The sequence below is a fragment of the Oncorhynchus masou genome, chromosome 18, assembly GCF_036934945.1.
Source record: "Oncorhynchus masou masou isolate Uvic2021 chromosome 18, UVic_Omas_1.1, whole genome shotgun sequence".
Classification (NCBI taxonomy): domain Eukaryota; kingdom Metazoa; phylum Chordata; class Actinopteri; order Salmoniformes; family Salmonidae; genus Oncorhynchus; species Oncorhynchus masou.
Genome location: NC_088229.1, coordinates 66798299 through 66816687, shown reverse-complemented (window position 1 = coordinate 66816687; position 18389 = coordinate 66798299). Strand labels below are relative to the sequence as shown.

General features: G+C 44.1%; 1 protein-coding gene across 2 annotated transcripts in view; it reads right to left on the bottom strand.

Annotated features, from left to right (window-relative positions):
• LOC135505170 (alpha-synuclein-like) overlaps positions 1-17984 on the bottom strand; it is a 23438-nt gene extending 5454 nt beyond the window's left edge. Inside the window, exons 1-4 of one of the 2 annotated variants that reach the window (XM_064924315.1) lie at positions 17551-17984; positions 2528-2569; positions 2327-2415; positions 78-101 (exon numbers count right to left, since the gene is read on the bottom strand). In XM_064924315.1, coding sequence (XP_064780387.1) covers positions 78-101; positions 2327-2415; positions 2528-2569; positions 17551-17671 — 276 coding nt within the window. In that variant the 5' untranslated portion in view covers positions 17672-17984. The remainder of the gene's footprint in view (positions 1-77; positions 102-2326; positions 2416-2527; positions 2570-17550) is intronic. The other variant, XM_064924316.1, reaches the window with a different exon arrangement.
• Between the last annotated feature and the right edge of the window lie 405 nt (positions 17985-18389).

Sequence of the window (18389 nt, the reverse complement as noted above, 5' to 3'; positions counted from 1 at the left end):
TGCAGCATTCGTTCGCCAGCCACCCCACCATAACCTAGAGCATTTGACCCCCCTTCCCTCTCCTGTCCAATAGGCACCTCGTATACAGGCTGAGGCTCCTCCTACCAACGGAACACAGAGGAAACAAACACAACAACAACAAAGGGTTAGCAACAAAACACCACCAACAACAACAACAACATCAACACAACACCAACACCAACAACAACACCAACAACACACCACCAACACAACAACAACACCTACACAAACACAACACCAACACAACACCAATACCAACACCAACACAACACCAATACCAACACAACACAACAACAGAACACCAACACAACACCAACACAACACCAACAACAACACAACACCAACACAACACCAACAACAACACAACAACAACACAACCCCAACACAACACCAACAACAACACAACACCAACACAACACCAACACAACACCAATACCAACACAACACAACAACAGAACAACAGAACAACACAACACCAACACAACACAACACCAATACAACACCAACACCAACACAACACCAACACCAACACAACACCAATACAACACCAACACCAACACAACACCAATACAACACCAACACCAACACAACACCAACACCAACACAACACCAACACAACACCAACACCAATACAACACCAACACAAACACCAACACAACAACACAACACCAACACAACACCAACAACAACACAACAACAACAACACAACACCAACACAACACCAACAACAACAGAACAACAATACAACACCAACAACAACAACAACACCAACAACAACACAACACCAACACAACATCAACACAACATCAACCACAACACAACACCAACACAACACCAACACAACACCAACAACAACACAACACCAACACAACACCACCAACAACACAACACCAACACAACACCAACACAACACCAATACCAACACAACACAACAACAGAACACCAACAACAACACAACAACAACAACACAACAACAACAACACAACACCAACACAACAACACAACACCAACACAACACCAACAGCAATACAACACAACACCAACACAACACGACACCAACAACAACACAACACCAACACAACACCACCACCAACACAACACCAACACAATACCAACAACACAACACCACCACCAACACCAACACAGCACCAACACAACAACACCACCACCACCAACACAACACCAACACAGCACCAACACAACAACATCACCACCACCAACACAACACCAACACAACAATAGCAACAACACACAACATCTACAACACAGCACCAACAACACACCACCAACACCATCAACAACACCAACACAGCACAAAAACAGCATCAACACAACACCAACAACAACACAACACCAACACAGCACAACAACAACACCAACACAACACCAACACAGCACAACACCAACACAGCACAACAACAACACCAACACAGCACAACAACATCAACACAACACCAACACCAACACAACAACAACACAAAAAAACACAACATAACAACAACACCACCAACAACAGTAACACCAACACAACACCAACAACAACAACAACATAACCAACACAACAACAAAACCAATGCAACACCAACACAAACACAACACCAACAACAACACACAACACAAAACAATACACATATTCATATGGGGAATGTGGAGTGAGTAACAGGCCTAACATTGTAGGGCTACCATCAAACCTAATCTGCCTGAACTTCTGAACCACTGGCTATTAAAGGAGCTGCCATTTGTTTGTCTGTCTGTCTGTCTGTCTGTCTGTCTGTCTGTCTGTCTGTCTGTCTGTCTGTCTGTCTGTCTGTCTGTCTGTCTGTCTGTCTGCCTGCCTGCCTGCCTGCCTGCCTGCCTGTCTGTCTGTCTGTCTGTCTGTCTGTCTGTATGTATGTCTGTCTGTCCACCCGTCCGTCTTTCGATCAGAGCAGCGGTACTGTGGGAAATAGCGACACCAAGTGGTCAAACAACAGACTGCTCTTGTGACGTCATCATGGCACTACCATCTGAGACCGACTGAAAGATTTAGACTGTTATGCTTTTTGAGGCTGCATTCATGTTGTTATTCAACCTTGTTGTTACTCAACCTTGTTGTTATTCAACCTTGTTGTTACTCAACCTTGTTGTTATTCAACCTTGTTGTTATTAGTCTCGCGAGGCCTGAAGCCTGGGCTTTCAGAGGCTACCTGATTGATAAGGTCAAGTTATTGTGTCTAGTATTATGTCAACGGTCCTAATGTGTTGATTGATCACTTGTATATTCTTGTTCACATTGACCTGCCAGTCTGTTGTCATGGTAACTCACCGCTTGTCCGGTATTCTCCATGCCTCCCTGTAAGAGGTCAGCTCCAGCAGTGGGGTCCCCGACGATGTTCGCCTGGTCGCGGTTAGCAACTAACACAGAGATCAATTTATCAATCAATCAATCAGATCCCAAAATAATGTGTGTGTGTGTGTGTGTGTGTGTGTGTGTGTGTGTGTGTGTGTGTGTGTGTGTGTGTCTTACCTATGTTTACCCCTGCGTCCATTCCCTCCTTTGTCTTTGAACCTGAGAACAGAAAGACATTACAACACATCAATATATTACAAACATATTGATATGTGAAGAATGATCAGGCATCAGTTTTGTGATATACTATGTAAACACAGAGTAGGAACGAACTACTGTGTTAATGAGTGCAGTAAACAGAATCTGTTGGAATCTTCAAGTGTTATAGTTGTCTGGTGAGGAGGTTTCTGGCCACCCAGTAGCAGCACACTGTATGTCACTCACTTTAAAATCCAAAAGGATGATATTATCTTATGATTCCTCTGCTCCATAATATTAGTTTCCCCCTTCCTTTCTCTCTCCATCCCCCTCTCTCCCCTCTCTCTCCATCCTCCTCTCTAACCATTTCTCTCTCTAACCCTTTCTCTCTCTCTTTCTCCATCCTCCTCTCTAACCATTTCTCTCTCTAACCCTTTCTCTCTCTCTCTCCATCCCCCTCTCTCGCTCTAACCCTTGCTCTCTCTAACCATTTCTCTCTCTAACCCTTTCTCTCTCTCTCTCCATCCCCCTCTCTCTCTCTAACCCTTTTTCTCTCTAACCCTTTCTCTCTCTCTCTCTCCATCCCCCTCTCTCTCTCTAACCCTTTCTCTCTCTAACCCTTTCTCTCTCTTTTCTCTTTCTCTCTCTCTCCAACCCTCTCTCTCCTCTCTCTCTCCCCTTTCTCTCTCTCTCTCTCTCTCTCTCTCTCCCCTCTCTCTCTCCTTTCTCTTTCTCTCTCCCTCTCTCTTCTTTCTCTCTCTCCCACTCTCTCCCCTTTCTCTTTCTCTCTCCCTCTCTCTCCCCTTTCTCTTTCTCTCTCCCTCTCTCTAACCCCCCCCTCTCTCACCCTCTCTCTCACCCTCTCTCTCACCCTCTCTCTCACCCCTCTCTCTCCAACCCCTTCTCTCTCCAACCCCCTCTCTCTCTCTTTGTCTCTCTCTCTCTCTCCCTCTCTCTCCCTCACCCCTCTCTCTCTTTGTTTCTCTCTCTCTCCCCCCTCTATCCAACCCCCTCTCTCTCTCTTTGTCTCTCTCTCTGTCCCCCCCTCTCTCTCCCTCACCCCTCTCTCTCTTTGTCTCTCTCTCTCTCCCCCCCTCTCTCTCCCTCACCCCCTCTCTCTCTTTGTCTCTCTCTCTCTCTCCCCCTCTCTCTCCACCCCCTCTCTCTTTGTCTCTCTCTCTCCCCCCCCTCTCTCTCCCCCTCTCTCTCTTTGTTTCTCTCTCTCCCCCTCTCTCTCTTTGTTTCTCTCTCTCCCCCCTCTCTCCCTCACCCCCCTCTCTCTTTGTCTCTCTCTCTCCCCCCTCTCTCTCCCTCACCCCCTCTCTCTCTTTGTTTCTCTCTCCCCCCTCTCTCTCCCTCACCCCCTCTCTCTTTGTCTCTCTCTCCCCCCTCTCTCTCCCTCACCCCCTCTCTCTTTGTTTTTCTCTCTCCCCCCTCTCTCTCCCTCACCCCTCTCTCTCTTTGTCTCTCTCTCTCCCCCCCCTCTCTCTCCCTCACCCCTCTCTCTCTTTGTTTCTCTCTCTCTCTGACGTTACAGTATTATACATTCCTAGGCTGATTAAATAGTCGTTATGCAACCAGCTGGATAGAGGGAAAGAAAAAGGGAGGGATAGAGAGAAAAATAAATAGAGGGAGGGGGGATGGAGAGAAAGAGAGAGCCTACCAGGATGATGCACAAGCAAATCCAGCAAAAAAACAGTGTAATTATATATCTATTTCACATAACCAGTACAATTATGTATCTATTTCACATAACCAGTACAATTATATATCTATTTCACATAACCAGTACAATTATATATCTATTTCACATAACCAGTACAATTTTATATATATTTCACATAACCAGTACAATTATATGTCTTTAACACGTAACCAGTACAATTATAAATATATTTCACATAACCAGTGCAATTATATATCTATTTCACATAACCAGTAGAATTATATATCTATTTCACATAACCAGTAAAATGATATATATATATATTTCACATAACCAGTACAATTATATATCTATTTCACATAACCAGTAGAATTATATATCTATTTCACATAACCAGTAAAATTATATATCTATTTCACATAATCAGTATAATTATATATCTATTTCACATAACCAGTAGAATTATATATCTATTTCACATAACCAGTATTAATTATATATCTATTTCACATAACCAAATTATATATCTATTTCACATAATCAGTATAATTATATATCTAATTCACATAGTAGAATTATATATCTATTTCACATAACCAGTACAATTATATATCTATTTCACATAACCAGTAAAATTATATATCTATTTCACATAATCAGTATAATTATATATCTATTTCACATAACCAGTAGAATTATATATCTATTTCACATAACCAGTACAATTATATATCTAATTCACATAACCAGTAGAATTATATATCTATTTCACATAACCAGTATAATTATATATCTATTTCACATAACCAGTAGAATTACTATTTCACATAACCAGTATAATTATATATCTATTTCACCCAGTAGAATTACAGTTGAACTTTGAACCTTTTGCCACATTTCAGGCTTCAAACATAAAGATATAAAACTGTATTTTTTTGTGAAGAATCAACAACAAGTGGGACACAATCATGAAGTGGAATGACATTTATTGGATATTTCAAACTTTTTTAACAAATCAAAAACTGAAAAATTGGGCGTTCAAAATTATTCAGCCCCTTTACTTTCAGTGCAGCAAACTCTCTCCAGAAGTTCAGTGAGGATCTCTGAATGATCCAATGTTGACCTAAATGACTAATGATCATAAATACAATCCACCTGTGTGTAATCAAGTCTCCGTATAAATGCACCTGCACTGTGATAGTCTCAGAGGTCCGTTAAAAGCGCAGAGGGCATCATGAAGAACAAGGAACACACCAGGCAGGTCCGAGATACTGTTGTGAAGAAGTTTAAAGCCGGATTTGGATACAAAAAGATTTCCCAAGCTTTAAACATCCCAAGGAGCACTGTGCAAGCGATAATATTGAAATGGAAGGAATATCAGAACACTGCAAATCTACCAAGACCTGGCCGTCCCTCTAAACTTTCAGCTCATACAAGGAGAAGACTGATCAGAGATGCAGCCAAGAGGCCCATGATCACTCTGGATGAACTGCAGAGATCTACAGCTGAGGTGGGAGACTCTGTCCATAGGACAACAATCAGTCGTATATTGCACAAATCTGGCCTTTATGGAAGTGGCAAGAAGAAAACCATTTCTTAAAGATATCCATAAAAAGTGTTGTTTAAAGTTTGCCACACGCCACCTGGGAGACACACCAAACATGTGGAAGAAGGTGCTCTGGTCAGATGAAACCAAAATTTAACTTTTTGGCAACAATGCAAAACGTTATGTTTGGCGTAAAAGCAACACAGCTCATCACCCTGACCACACCATCCCCACTGTCAAACATGGTGGTGGCAGCATCATGGTTTGGGCCTGCTTTTCTTCAGCAGGGACAGGGATGATGGTTAAAATTGATGGGAATTTGGATGGAGCCAAATACTGGACCATTCTGGAAGAAAACCTGATGGAGTCTGCAAAAGACCTGAGACTGGGATGGAGTTTTGTCTTCCAACAAGACAATGATCCAAATCATAAAGCAAAATCTACAATGGAATGGTTCAAAAATAAACATATCCAGGTGTTAGAATGGCCAAGTCAAAGTCCAGACCTGAATCCAATCGAGAATCTGTGGAAAGAACTGAAAACTGCTGTTCACAAATGCTCTCCATCCAACCTCACTGAGCTCGAGCTGTTTTGCAAGAAGGAATGGGAAACAATTTCAGTCTCTCGATGTGCAAAACTGATAGAGACATACCCCAAGCGACTTACAGCTGTAATCGCAGCAAAAGGTGGCGCTACTAAGTATTAACTTACGGGGGCTGAATAATTTTGCACGCCCAATTTTTCAGTTTCTGATTTGTTAAAAAAGTTTGAAATATCCAATAAATGTCGTTCCACTTCATGATTGTGTCCCACTTGTTGTTGATTCTTCACAAAAAAATACAGTTTTATATCTTTGTTTGAAGCCTGAAATGTGGCAAAAGTTCGCAAAGTTCAAGGGGGCCGAATACTTTCGCAAGGCACTGTAGGCACGCTGGCTACGTCCCTTCCGTCTTCAAGAGAGCGAGAGTTGCACCCCTTCTGAAAAAACCTACACTCGATCCCTCTGATGTCAACAACTACAGACCAGTATCCCTTCTTTCTTTTCTCTCCAAAACTCTTGAACGTGCCGTCCTTGGCCAGCTCTCCCGCTATCTCTCTCATAATGACCTTCTTGATCCAAATCAGTCAGGTTTCAAGACTAGTCATTCAACTGAGACTGCTCTTCTCTGTATCACGGAGGCGCTCCGCACTGCTAAAGCTAACTCTCTCTCCTCTGCTCTCATCCTTCTAGACCTATCGGCTGCCTTCGATACTGTGAACCATCAGATCCTCCTCTCCACCCTCTCCGAGTTGGGTATCTCCGGTGCGGCCCACGCTTGGATTGCGTCCTACCTGACAGGTCGCTCCTACCAGGTGGCGTGGCGAGAATCTGTCTCCTCGCCACGCGCTCTCACCACTGGTGTCCCCCAGGGCTCTGTTCTAGGCCCTCTCCTATTCTCGCTATACACCAAGTCACTTGGCTCTGTCATAACCTCACATGGTCTCTCCCATCATTGCTATGCAGACGACACACAATTAATCTTCTCCTTTCCCCCTTCTGATGACCAGGTGGCGAATCGCATCTCTGCATGTCTGGCAGACATATCAGTGTGGATGACGGATCACCACCTCAAGCTGAACCTCGGCAAGACGGAGCTGCTCTTCCTCCCAGGGAAGGACTGCCCGTTCCATGATCTCGCCATCACGGTTGACAACTCCATTGTGTCCTCCTCCCAGAGCGCTAAGAACCTTGGCGTGATCCTGGACAACACCCTGTCGTTCTCAACCAACATCATGGCGGTGGCCCGTTCCTGTAGGTTCATGCTCTACAACATCCGCAGAGTACGACCCTGCCTCACACAGGAAGCGGCGCAGGTCCTAATCCAGGCACTTGTCATCTCCCGTCTGGATTACTGCAACTCGCTGTTGGCTGGGCTCCCTGCCTGTGCCATTAAACCCCTACAACTCATCCAGAACGCTACAGCCCGTCTGGTGTTCAACCTTCCCAAGTTCTCTCACGTCACCCCGCTCCTCCGCTCTCTCCACTGGCTTCCAGTTGAAGCTCGCATCCGCTACAAGACCATGGTGCTTGCCTACGGAGCTGTGAGGGGAACGGCACCGCAGTACCTCCAGGCTCTGATCAGGCCCTACACCCAAACAAGGGCACTGCGTTCATCCACCTCTGGCCTGCTCGCCTCCCTACCACTGAGGAAGTACAGTTCCCGCTCAGCCCAGTCAAAACTGTTCGCTGCTCTGGCCCCCCAATGGTGGAACAAACTCCCTCACGACGCCAGGACAGCGGAGTCAATCACCACCTTCCGGAGACACCTGAAACCCCACCTCTTCAAGGAATACCTAGGATAGGATAAGTAATCCTTCTCACCCCCCTTAAATGATTTAGATGCACTATTGTAAAGTGGCTGTTCCACTGGATGTCAGAAGGTGAATTCACCAATTTGTAAGTCGCTCTGGATAAGAGCGTCTGCTAAATGACTTAAATGTAAATGTAAATGTAATATATCTATTTCACATAACCAGTAGAATTATATATCTATTTCACATAACCAGTAGAATTATATATCTATTTCACATACAAAAACACATGTTCCATAGCACACAGTTGATTGGATATGAGTACTCTTGCGTTCTCTCTCTACAGTACCTCTCTCTCTTCCCGCCCTCTTTCTCTCTCCTCCACACTCTCTCAGAACCGCAGATGCCTCACTTCATCTATCTTCCGTTTCTCTCTTGTTTTATTTCTGTCATACCCCTCTCACTCTTTCTCCCTGCACACTTCTCGCTCTCTGTGAGCCACGTGACGAGCTGCGCAGTGCTGCAGCAGACACACACCAATATGCACAGTGGCACACACACACACACACATATTGTAGCATGGCTAGGACAAAGTTTACTTCTCAGAAGCTGTACCTAGTGTACTCTATCTATTACGTGTGTTTGTGCACAGCAAATTCTCCAGTGTGAAAAACAACAACAACATTGACAGTGTTAAATCAACACTGAAAGTGTTGAGTCTGTGGACCCATATAGACACCAGAACATTGTTATATTAACACACTGCTAAGTGTAAAACATTATTCAGATATTTCCCAGAGTACCTTTCAAGTAAATTGTAGCTATCACCCATGACTGTATTTGTTAGTGCTTGTTGCATTCATCCATCTACAGTCCTGAAGACCAAATTACATCCTAAGTGAAAATGTTATTTATTTAAAATGTTTATGCAATACCATACATATTTCATTATGCCTTATTTTCAGGGCCTAGTTTAACATCAATACAGGGGCCTGAAACTGATACACATCACTTTAAACCAAAAACCACACCTATCATTATCAATTTCCCAGCATGCTTTATTGCAGGTTGATTTTCAGAGTTGTTTGTTTCAATATCTATGTTTGTGCATGTACACTGATTGATTGAGTAATCGTATGCTACACGAACACACCAAGACAGTCGTGAAGAGGGCACAAACAAAAGCCTATTTCCCCTCAGGAGACTGAAAAGATTTGGCATGGGTCCTCAGATCTTCAAAAGGTTCTACAGCTGGTTCTACACCATCGAGAGCATCCTAACTGGTTGTATCACTGCCTGGTATGGCAACTGCTCAGCCTCCGACCGCAAGGCTCCACAGAGGGTAGTGCGTATGGCCCAGTACATCACTGAAAGTTTCTTCAAGTGCAGTCGTAAAAACCATCAAGTGCCATGATGAAACTGGCTCTCATGAGGATCGTCGCAGGAAAGGAAGACCCAGAAATTGCAGCCCAAATAAATGCTTCATAGTTCAAGTAACAGACACATCTCAACATCAACTGTCCAGAGGAGACTGTGTGAATCAGGCCTTCATGGTCGAATTGATGCAAAGAAACCCCTACTAAAGGACACCAATAATACGAAGAGACTTGCTTGGGCCAAGAAACACGAGCAACGGACATTCGACTGGTGGATAGGTCCAAATTTGAGATTTTTGGTTCCAACCGCTGTCTTTGTGAAACACAGAGTAGGTGAATGGATGATCTCTGCATGTGTGGTTCCCACTGTGAAGCATGGAGGAGGAGGTGTGATAGTGTGTGGGTGCTTTGCTGGTGACACTGTCAGTGATTTATTTAGACTTCAAGACAAACTTAACCAGCATGGCTACAACAGCATTCTGCAGAGATACGCCATCCCGTCTTGTTTGCGCTTAGTGGCACTATCATTTGTTTTTCAACAGGACAATGAACCAACACACCTACAGGCTGTGTAAGGGCTATTTCAACAAGAAGGAAAGTGATGGAGGGCTGCATCAGATGACCTGGCCTCCACAATCACCTGAACTCAACCCAATTGAGATGGTTTGGGATGAGTTGGACCACAGAGTAAAAGAAAAGCAGCCAACAAGTGCTCAGCATATGTTGGAACTCCTTCAAGGCTGTTGGAACAGCATTCCAGGTGAAGCTGGTTGAGAGAAGTCCAAGAGTGTGCAAAGCTATCATCAAGGCAAAAGATGCCTACTTTGAAGAATCTCAAATATAAAATATATTTTGATATGTTTAACACTGTTTTGGTTACTACATGATTCCATATGTGTTATTTCATAGATTTGATGTCATTCATTATTATTCTACAATGTAGAAAATAGTTCAAATAAAGAAAGACCCGTGAATGAGTAGGTATGTCCAAACTTTTGACTGGTACTCTAAATGTTTCTCAACAAATCCAATCAGTTAGTTAGAGTTGAAGTTTCAGGCCCCTCTATTAGCGTAAAAGTAGGCCCTCAAAATAGGGCCTTGTGAAATACTTATGGTACTGTGTTAAATATACATGTTTTATGATAAGATGTTTGCTTAGGATCCCACTTGGGGAACTCCATAGGACTGAGAATGGATGAAGGCAATAACCATGTGTCTGTCACCAGTGGAGGCTGGTGGGATGAGCTATAGGAGGTGGGGCTCATTGTAATGTCTGGAATGGAACAGTATCAAAGACATGAAACCAACTCCTATATCTTCTCCCAACAGTCTCCTCTGTCTGTCACTAACAAATAAAGTCATGGGTGGTAACTCTACAATGTACTCGAAAAGCAAGGCGTATTTAAATATGGCTTTCCACTAAAGCAGTGCGTTAATTTAACACCGTTCCGGTGTCTATGAAGGTCCACAGTTTCAACCATTTCAGTGTTGATTCAACACTCTGTGTTAATTTGGTTTATGGAACACGGGAGAACTTGCTGTGTTCCCTCTACATCATGTAGTGTTTCTTGGTGTTTTCCAGCAGGATTCATCTCTGCCTTATCATGCACAACTCATCAGATAAATATGATGGTGTGGTGTTGGTTCAACGTGATGCCTATGAGTTTCAACCACCTCTATTAGGGTAAAACTAGGCCTTCCAGATACATGTGGTATCGGGTTGTGTTTATACATTGTTTTGATAACTTAGTGACTTAGGATCTCACTTGGTGAAATCCATAGGACTTAAAATGGATGAATGCAACAACCATGTCTCTGTCACTAACAAATACAGTCATGGGTGGTAACTCTACAATTCACTCAAAAGGCAAGGCACTGAGTCTTTACACTAAGCAATGTGTTAATTTAACATTGTTCCAGCTCCAATCTATGGGTCCACAGAGTCAAGACTTTCAATGTTGGTTTAACACTCTCAGTGTTCATTTGATTTGATTTTACACTGGACAACTTCCTGTGTGCGTGTGTGTGTACATGAGGATTCGTACAGTGTGAGTGCTTGACCGTCTGTCTGTCGACAGCACGTATGGGCCCCCCTTTTGTAGGCCTGATTACCAATTTACCCCCAAATTCTATAATAATATAAATATATATTTTGGGGAAATCAGTCTACTATATAGATATTGAAAAATGTTTTTGTCAATGGAAATATATTGGATTATCTATGACAGGGAAGGACAACTAGAAGAGATCAATTGCCAATATTTTATTTGTTTTATTTTTTGGAACTCAGTCGGGCTTTCAACTTAATGTTGAGTGTTAGAATATTAGAGTACAAAAGGTGCAATTTTCTAAACGTGGTTGTGCAGCAGCAGTTTTTCTCTTGTTATGTCGGTCACTGACAGTCACTCAATTAGCCCATGTCAGCTAATATTTTTTTAGATCGGTAAGTTAGCCTAGCCAGCTAACTACACTTCAGTACAAAATTGAAAAACATTATCTCCACCCTATGGCAAAATGAAAACATTATCTCCACCTCATGGCAAAATGAAAAACATTATCTCCAGCCCATGGCAAAATGAAAACATTATCTCCACCTCATGGTAAAATGAAAAACATTATCTCCAGCCCATGGCAAAATGAAAAACATTATCTCCACCTCATGGCAAAATGGAAACATTATCTCCAGCCCATGGCAAAATTAAAACATTATCTCCAGCCAACGGCAAAACTAGTAGAATTCCAGGAAATGAACTCTAACATGTCAATGTTTTCTCTCCCTGTCGAGAGGGGGGGCTGCTAAAATGTTTAACAAAATGTAACTTAGGGCCCCCAAACGCTGACTTTATGTGTGGGTATGGATCTGGGTACATATTGCGGACCCTCATAATGAGTTCAGATTTTTTGTGGCCCCCATCCCCATCAGTTACCATCCCTGGTCTACAGGATCCAGACCAATACAGTGTTCTTTTTATAGCTGTTTAGCAGCAGTGTCTACCCCTGAAAGAGAGCACCTCTGCAGCCAATGACCATATGCATATGAACACACACACACACACGTGCACATGTACGCGCACACGCACGCACGCGCATGCACACTTCTGCTCCAGTAAGCTTTGAGTAGATGACCTTGTTAGAGAGGAGTTGCATTCTGGGTAAAATTGCATCGCATTTTGTGATAGAAGTAATAATCCATACATGATTTGTTTTGATAGGATCGACTCCTCCTGGGCCCTGGCGCGCTGGCACACACACACACACACACACACACACACACACACACACACACACACACACACACACACACACACACACACACACACACACACACACACACACACACACACACACACACACACACACACACACACACACACAGCTGACGTCTGCAGTCACAGTTGATAGATTACACACACAAGTTTAAATATATATAGTGCCAAATAAGGGTTCTTTGGCTTTGTAACCATAGCGCATCCATTTTTGCCACTGTACAGAACACATTTTCGAAGGTTCTATAAAGAACCTTGCACATAAGGTTCTAAATGGAACTTGTATGATGCTATAAAGAAACCTTTATTGACACAAAGCCATATGCAAATCTTTCACAGGACATTGTCAATAGCCATAAACTTACATGACGATTGACGGCGTAACACAACACACTAGATAAACCGGAATGACACTCTCATTCCCGGTTGCACAAAAAGAGCTTGAGTAAACCACGCCCCAAAATATTCTAATGAGCTGTTGGCCCTACATTTTAATTATCACTAAAAGAGTCATTACGGTTCCACATAGAACCGTCACCCTTCCACTTAAGGAACTGTTTATTTTTATTCTATTTATCTGTTATTTTACCAGGTAAGTTGACTGAGAACACGTTCTCATTTACAGCAACAACCTGGGGAATAGTTACAGGGGGGAGGAGGGGGATGAATGAGCCAATTGTAAACTGGGGATTATTAGGTGACTGTGATGGTTTGAGGGCCAGATTGGGAATTTAGACCGGACACCGGGGTTAACACCCCTACTCTTACGATAAGGGCCATGGGCTCTTTAATGACCTCAGAGAGTCAGGACACCCGTTTAACGTCCCATCTGAAAGACAGCACCCTACACAGGGCAGTGTCCCCAATCACTGCCCTGGGGCATTGGGATATATATATATATATTTTTTTTTAGACCAGAGGAAAGAGTGCCACCTACTGGCCCTCCAACACAATTTCCAGCAGCATCTGGTATCCCATCCAGGAACTGACCAGGACCAACCCTGCTTAGCTTCAAAAGCGGTATGCAGGGTGGTATGCTGTGTAGGTACAGTAGGTTTTCAGGAACATGAACCCAGGTAGCATAGTGGTAAGAGTATTGGGCCAGTAACCGAAAGGTCACTAGTGAAGTTATAAGGGGAAATAAATCTGTCGATCTGCCCTTGGGGAAGGTACTAATGGGGAAGGTACTAATGGGGAAGGTACTTCACCCTAATTGCTGAATAATGGCTGATCTCTCGGAGTGGGATATCCACAAAATACACTTCCTCACCACACACTTGCACAGGTTACACAAATGTAAGCACCCCCTTCACCGAAGCCCTCTCCATCTCTCCATCTCTTTCTCCATCTGTTCATCTCTAAGCCATGGGGCGGGAAGCAGTCAGCTCAATGACGTAATTCCAGGATCTATTCTCTCTCTCTCCCTCTCTCTCTCTCGCTCTTTTAAATGTACACAGGACGAAGGAAAAAGGAAACCGCACATTGCTCTTGATAGTATCACTGATATTTAATAAGCTTTACGTATCGGCCTCACGGCCTTCGTGATTACTCTGTTTTTCGTACTATGTACCCAGTGACTAATCAAAACTTGCCATGTCCTCATTGTGGTTTTACAGACGTGTTTCAAACGTCTTATTTACACACATTATTTTAATATTTATGAAATGCATGTTGTTATATTTGGCAGCACTTGTTTGTTTTTCCAACGCCTCCAACCCTTTTCGATGTGTAACGGCTGTTCTACATAAGGGTGCTGATATTAAAGAAATCACAAAAGCTCTGACGAAGGCCGCGAGGCCGATACGTAAAGCTTATTAAATATCAGTGATACTATCAAGAGCAGCGTGCGGTTTCCTTTGTCCTTCGTCTTGTTCAACTGTTGCCATGCACCTGCAAATAAGATTGCTCAGATGTGCGAGTGCCTTTTGAAAAATGGACACAGACCAAAAAGATAAACAGAACATATAAAGTGATGCTTCCATTTTTCAAAATCTGAAATAAAAGATTCCAAAAATGTATCTTGAGTTTTGTGCACAAATTTGTTTGCATCCCTGTTAGTGAGCATTTCTCCTTTGTAAAAGAATCCATCCAGTTGACAGGTGTGGCATATCAAGAAGTTGACTAACCAGCTTGATACTTACACAAGTACCACTTGTGCTGGGGACAATAAATGACCACTCTAAAATGTGCAGTGTTGTCACACAACACAAGGCCACAGATGTCTCAAGTTTTGAGGGAGCGTGCAATTGGCCTGCTGACTGCAGGAATGTCCACCAAAGCTGTTGCTAGAGAATTGAATGTTAATTTCTCTACCATAAGCCACCTCCAATGTCGTTTTAGAGAATTTGTCATTACGTCCAACTGACCTCACCACGGCAGAACACGTGTATTGCGTCGTGTGGACGAGCAGTTTGCTGATGTCAACGTTGTGAACACAGTGCCCCATGGTGGCAGTGGGGTCATGGTACGGGCAGACATAAGCTACGGACAACGACCACAATTTCATTTTATCGATGGCAATTTGAATGCACAGAAATACTGTGATGAGTTCCTGAGGCTAATTGCGAGGCCAATTTTTTTACAAGATATCTGTGACCAACAGATGCATATCTGTATTCCCAGTCATGTGAAATCCATATATTAGGGCCTAATGAATTTATTTCAATTATTTCCTTATATGAACTGTAACTCAGTAAAATCGTAGAAATTGTTGCGTGTTGCATTTATATTTTTGTTCAGTATAAATCGTCATTGATCTGGCTATGTATAAACATTGAACTGAGCCAATAAATGTAATTGCACCCCCCCCTCTATCTCTCTCTGCCCGTCGCTCCCGCTGTCTGTTCCCTGGCTGCAGACTCTGAAGGCAGAGGAAAGTAGTTAGTCATCAGCAGTCACACACACACACACACACACACACACACACACACACACACACACACACACACACACACACACACACACACCAGAAAGAGAGGATTGCTGCAATGCTCAGCTGATCCTTATCCTTGCCCCCCACCCTGCCACTCATAAATAATAAACACACACACGTTCCACCAGGTTCCATCCCGTTATTCTGTAGTGTTATCTGTAACTGTCAGACTGAGGGGTCAGAGATGCACAAGCCTGTGTGTGTACCCTGTTCCTAACGCACACCCTTTGGCCCTCACACAGGCTAACCTTGAGCAGTGACGCACATACACACTCACACACACTGGTGAATCCCTTCTCACAGAATAAACCTCTCACAGTACTGTGGACCCTGTCTAATTGTCTGGTGGTAGCAGCCTTGGCATGGTCTTATCTAGGTTATAACACGGTATAGCGCTCTTATGAACGGCTGCAGTCCCACCAATGTCACACTACATCTTCCCCTCTCTCCCCTCCTCTCTTCTAGCTCTCTCTTTCTCTCTCCCTCTCTCTCTCCTCCTCCTCCTCTCTATTCTCTCTATCATCTCTATCATCTCTATCCTCCTCTCTATCCTCTCTATCCTCCTCTCTAACCTCTCTATCCTCCTCTCTAACCTCTCTATCCTCCTCTCTAACCTCTCTATCCTCCTCTCTAACCTCTCTATCCTCCTCTCTAACCTCTCTATCCTCCTCTCTAACCTCTCTATCCTCCTCTCTAACCTCTCTATCTTCCTCTCTCTCCTCCTCTCTCCCCCTCCTCTGTATCCTCTCTATCCTCCTCTGTATCCTCTCTATCCTCCTCTCTAACCTCTCTATCCTCCTCTATATCCTCTCTCTCTCCTCCTCTCTCCCCCTCTTCTGTATCCTCTCTATCCCACTCTGTATCCTCTCTATCCTCCTCTCTAACCTCTCTATCCTCCTCTATATCCTCTCTCTCTCCTCCTCTCTCTCCTCCTCTCTCCTCCTCCTCTCTATCCTCCTCTCTCTCTCGCACTCTCTCTCCCCCTCCTCTGTATCCTCTCTATCCTCCTCTCTAACCTCTCTATCCCACTCTGTATCCTCTCTATCCTCCTCTATATCCTCTCTATCCTCCTCTCTAACCTCTCTATCCTCCTCTCTAACCTCTCTATCCTCCTCTCTAACCTCTCTATCTTCCTCTCTCTCCTCCTCTCTCCCCCTCCTCTGTATCCTCTCTATCCTCCTCTGTATCCTCTCTATCCTCCTCTCTAACCTCTCTATCCTCCTCTATATCCTCTCTCTCTCCTCCTCTCTCCCCCTCTTCTGTATCCTCTCTATCCCACTCTGTATCCTCTCTATCCTCCTCTCTAACCTCTCTATCCTCCTCTATATCCTCTCTCTCTCCTCCTCTCTCTCCTCCTCTCTCCTCCTCCTCTCTATCCTCCTCTCTCTCTCGCACTCTCTCTCCCCCTCCTCTGTATCCTCTCTATCCTCCTCTATATCCTATCTATCCCACTCTGTATCCTCTCTATCCTCCTCTATATCCTCTCTCTCACTCTCTCTCCTCCTCCTCTCTATCCTCTCTCTCCTCCTCTCTATCTCTCTCTCTCTCTCCCTCTCTCCTCCTCTCTATTCTCTCTATAATATCTATCCTACTCTCTATCCTCTCTATCCCCTCTCTCTATCCTCTATCTTTTCCCCTCTCTCTTCTCCTCTCTATCCTCCTCTCTTAATCTGAATCCTTCCCTCCATTCCTCTGTCCCTCTAATATTTTCTTCATCCTTGTCTCTACCACACCCCATCTCTTTCTTTCTGTCCCTCTCTCCTCCTCGTTCTCTCTGCACCAGTTCTGCAGTATTCTGCCTCTGCTCCTTGGCAACCCCATCCCCTCCCCCTTCCTCACTGTTACTGTCCCAGACTGGTGTACCCATGGGACCCCTTTATCACGCTCACAGACACACTCATTGCGGTGCTGTGGGTACACTTACCTACATACATGACACCCTCCTTGGTCTTAGCGGCTGCCCCCTCCACCCCAGCCTTGGTCTTCTCCGCAGCGGCCACCACCCCCTCCTTGGCCATGCTGAACCCCTTCATCAGTACATCCATCCTGGGATAGGTCTTTCCTGGGCTTCCCTGCTCTGAAACGGGCCTGCTGGCTGCTGGCTGGGCTGGTCACACAGACTGTGTGTGAGAGAGGTTGTGTGTGAGAAAGAGAGTGTGTGTGTCAGTGACTCCTCCTCCAAGTGGTGCAGAGAGAGAGATGGAGAGAGAGTGATAGGGAGAGAGAGAGAGGACTGCACTTCAGGGCTACAGGATGCAGACTGAGAGAGAAGAGGAGAGAGAGACTGAGTGGACAGAGAGAGAAGAGAAAGTGTGAGAGAGAAATAAAGAGGAAGCAGGTGTGCATGTGATGAGAGAACGAGAGACAGAAAGACAGAACCTGCTGGTTGTTGCAGCATATTTAAGTCACGCTGCAGCCAACCCCTCCCCTTCTCTCTCTCTCTCTCTCTCTCTCTCCCTCTCCCCCTCTCTCGCTCGCTCTCTCTCTCTCTCTCTCTCTCATTGCTCACACACACAGAGCGACCTCAAGCTAGCTGACTCCATATTTAATACGCAGGTTGCTCTGTCAGAGATTTATGTGATGAAACTGAAAATCATTTAGATTAATAAATAAAATAGATTGGAGCGCTTGTTGAGATGGCTGTGTTGAGATGGCTGTGTTGAGATGGCTGGGGTTCTGCAAAGGGAAGGAAATTAATATTAATGATGATGCTGCAGTTATAATTATTAGTTTACCATTTTATTATAAGCTGAATCTACACTT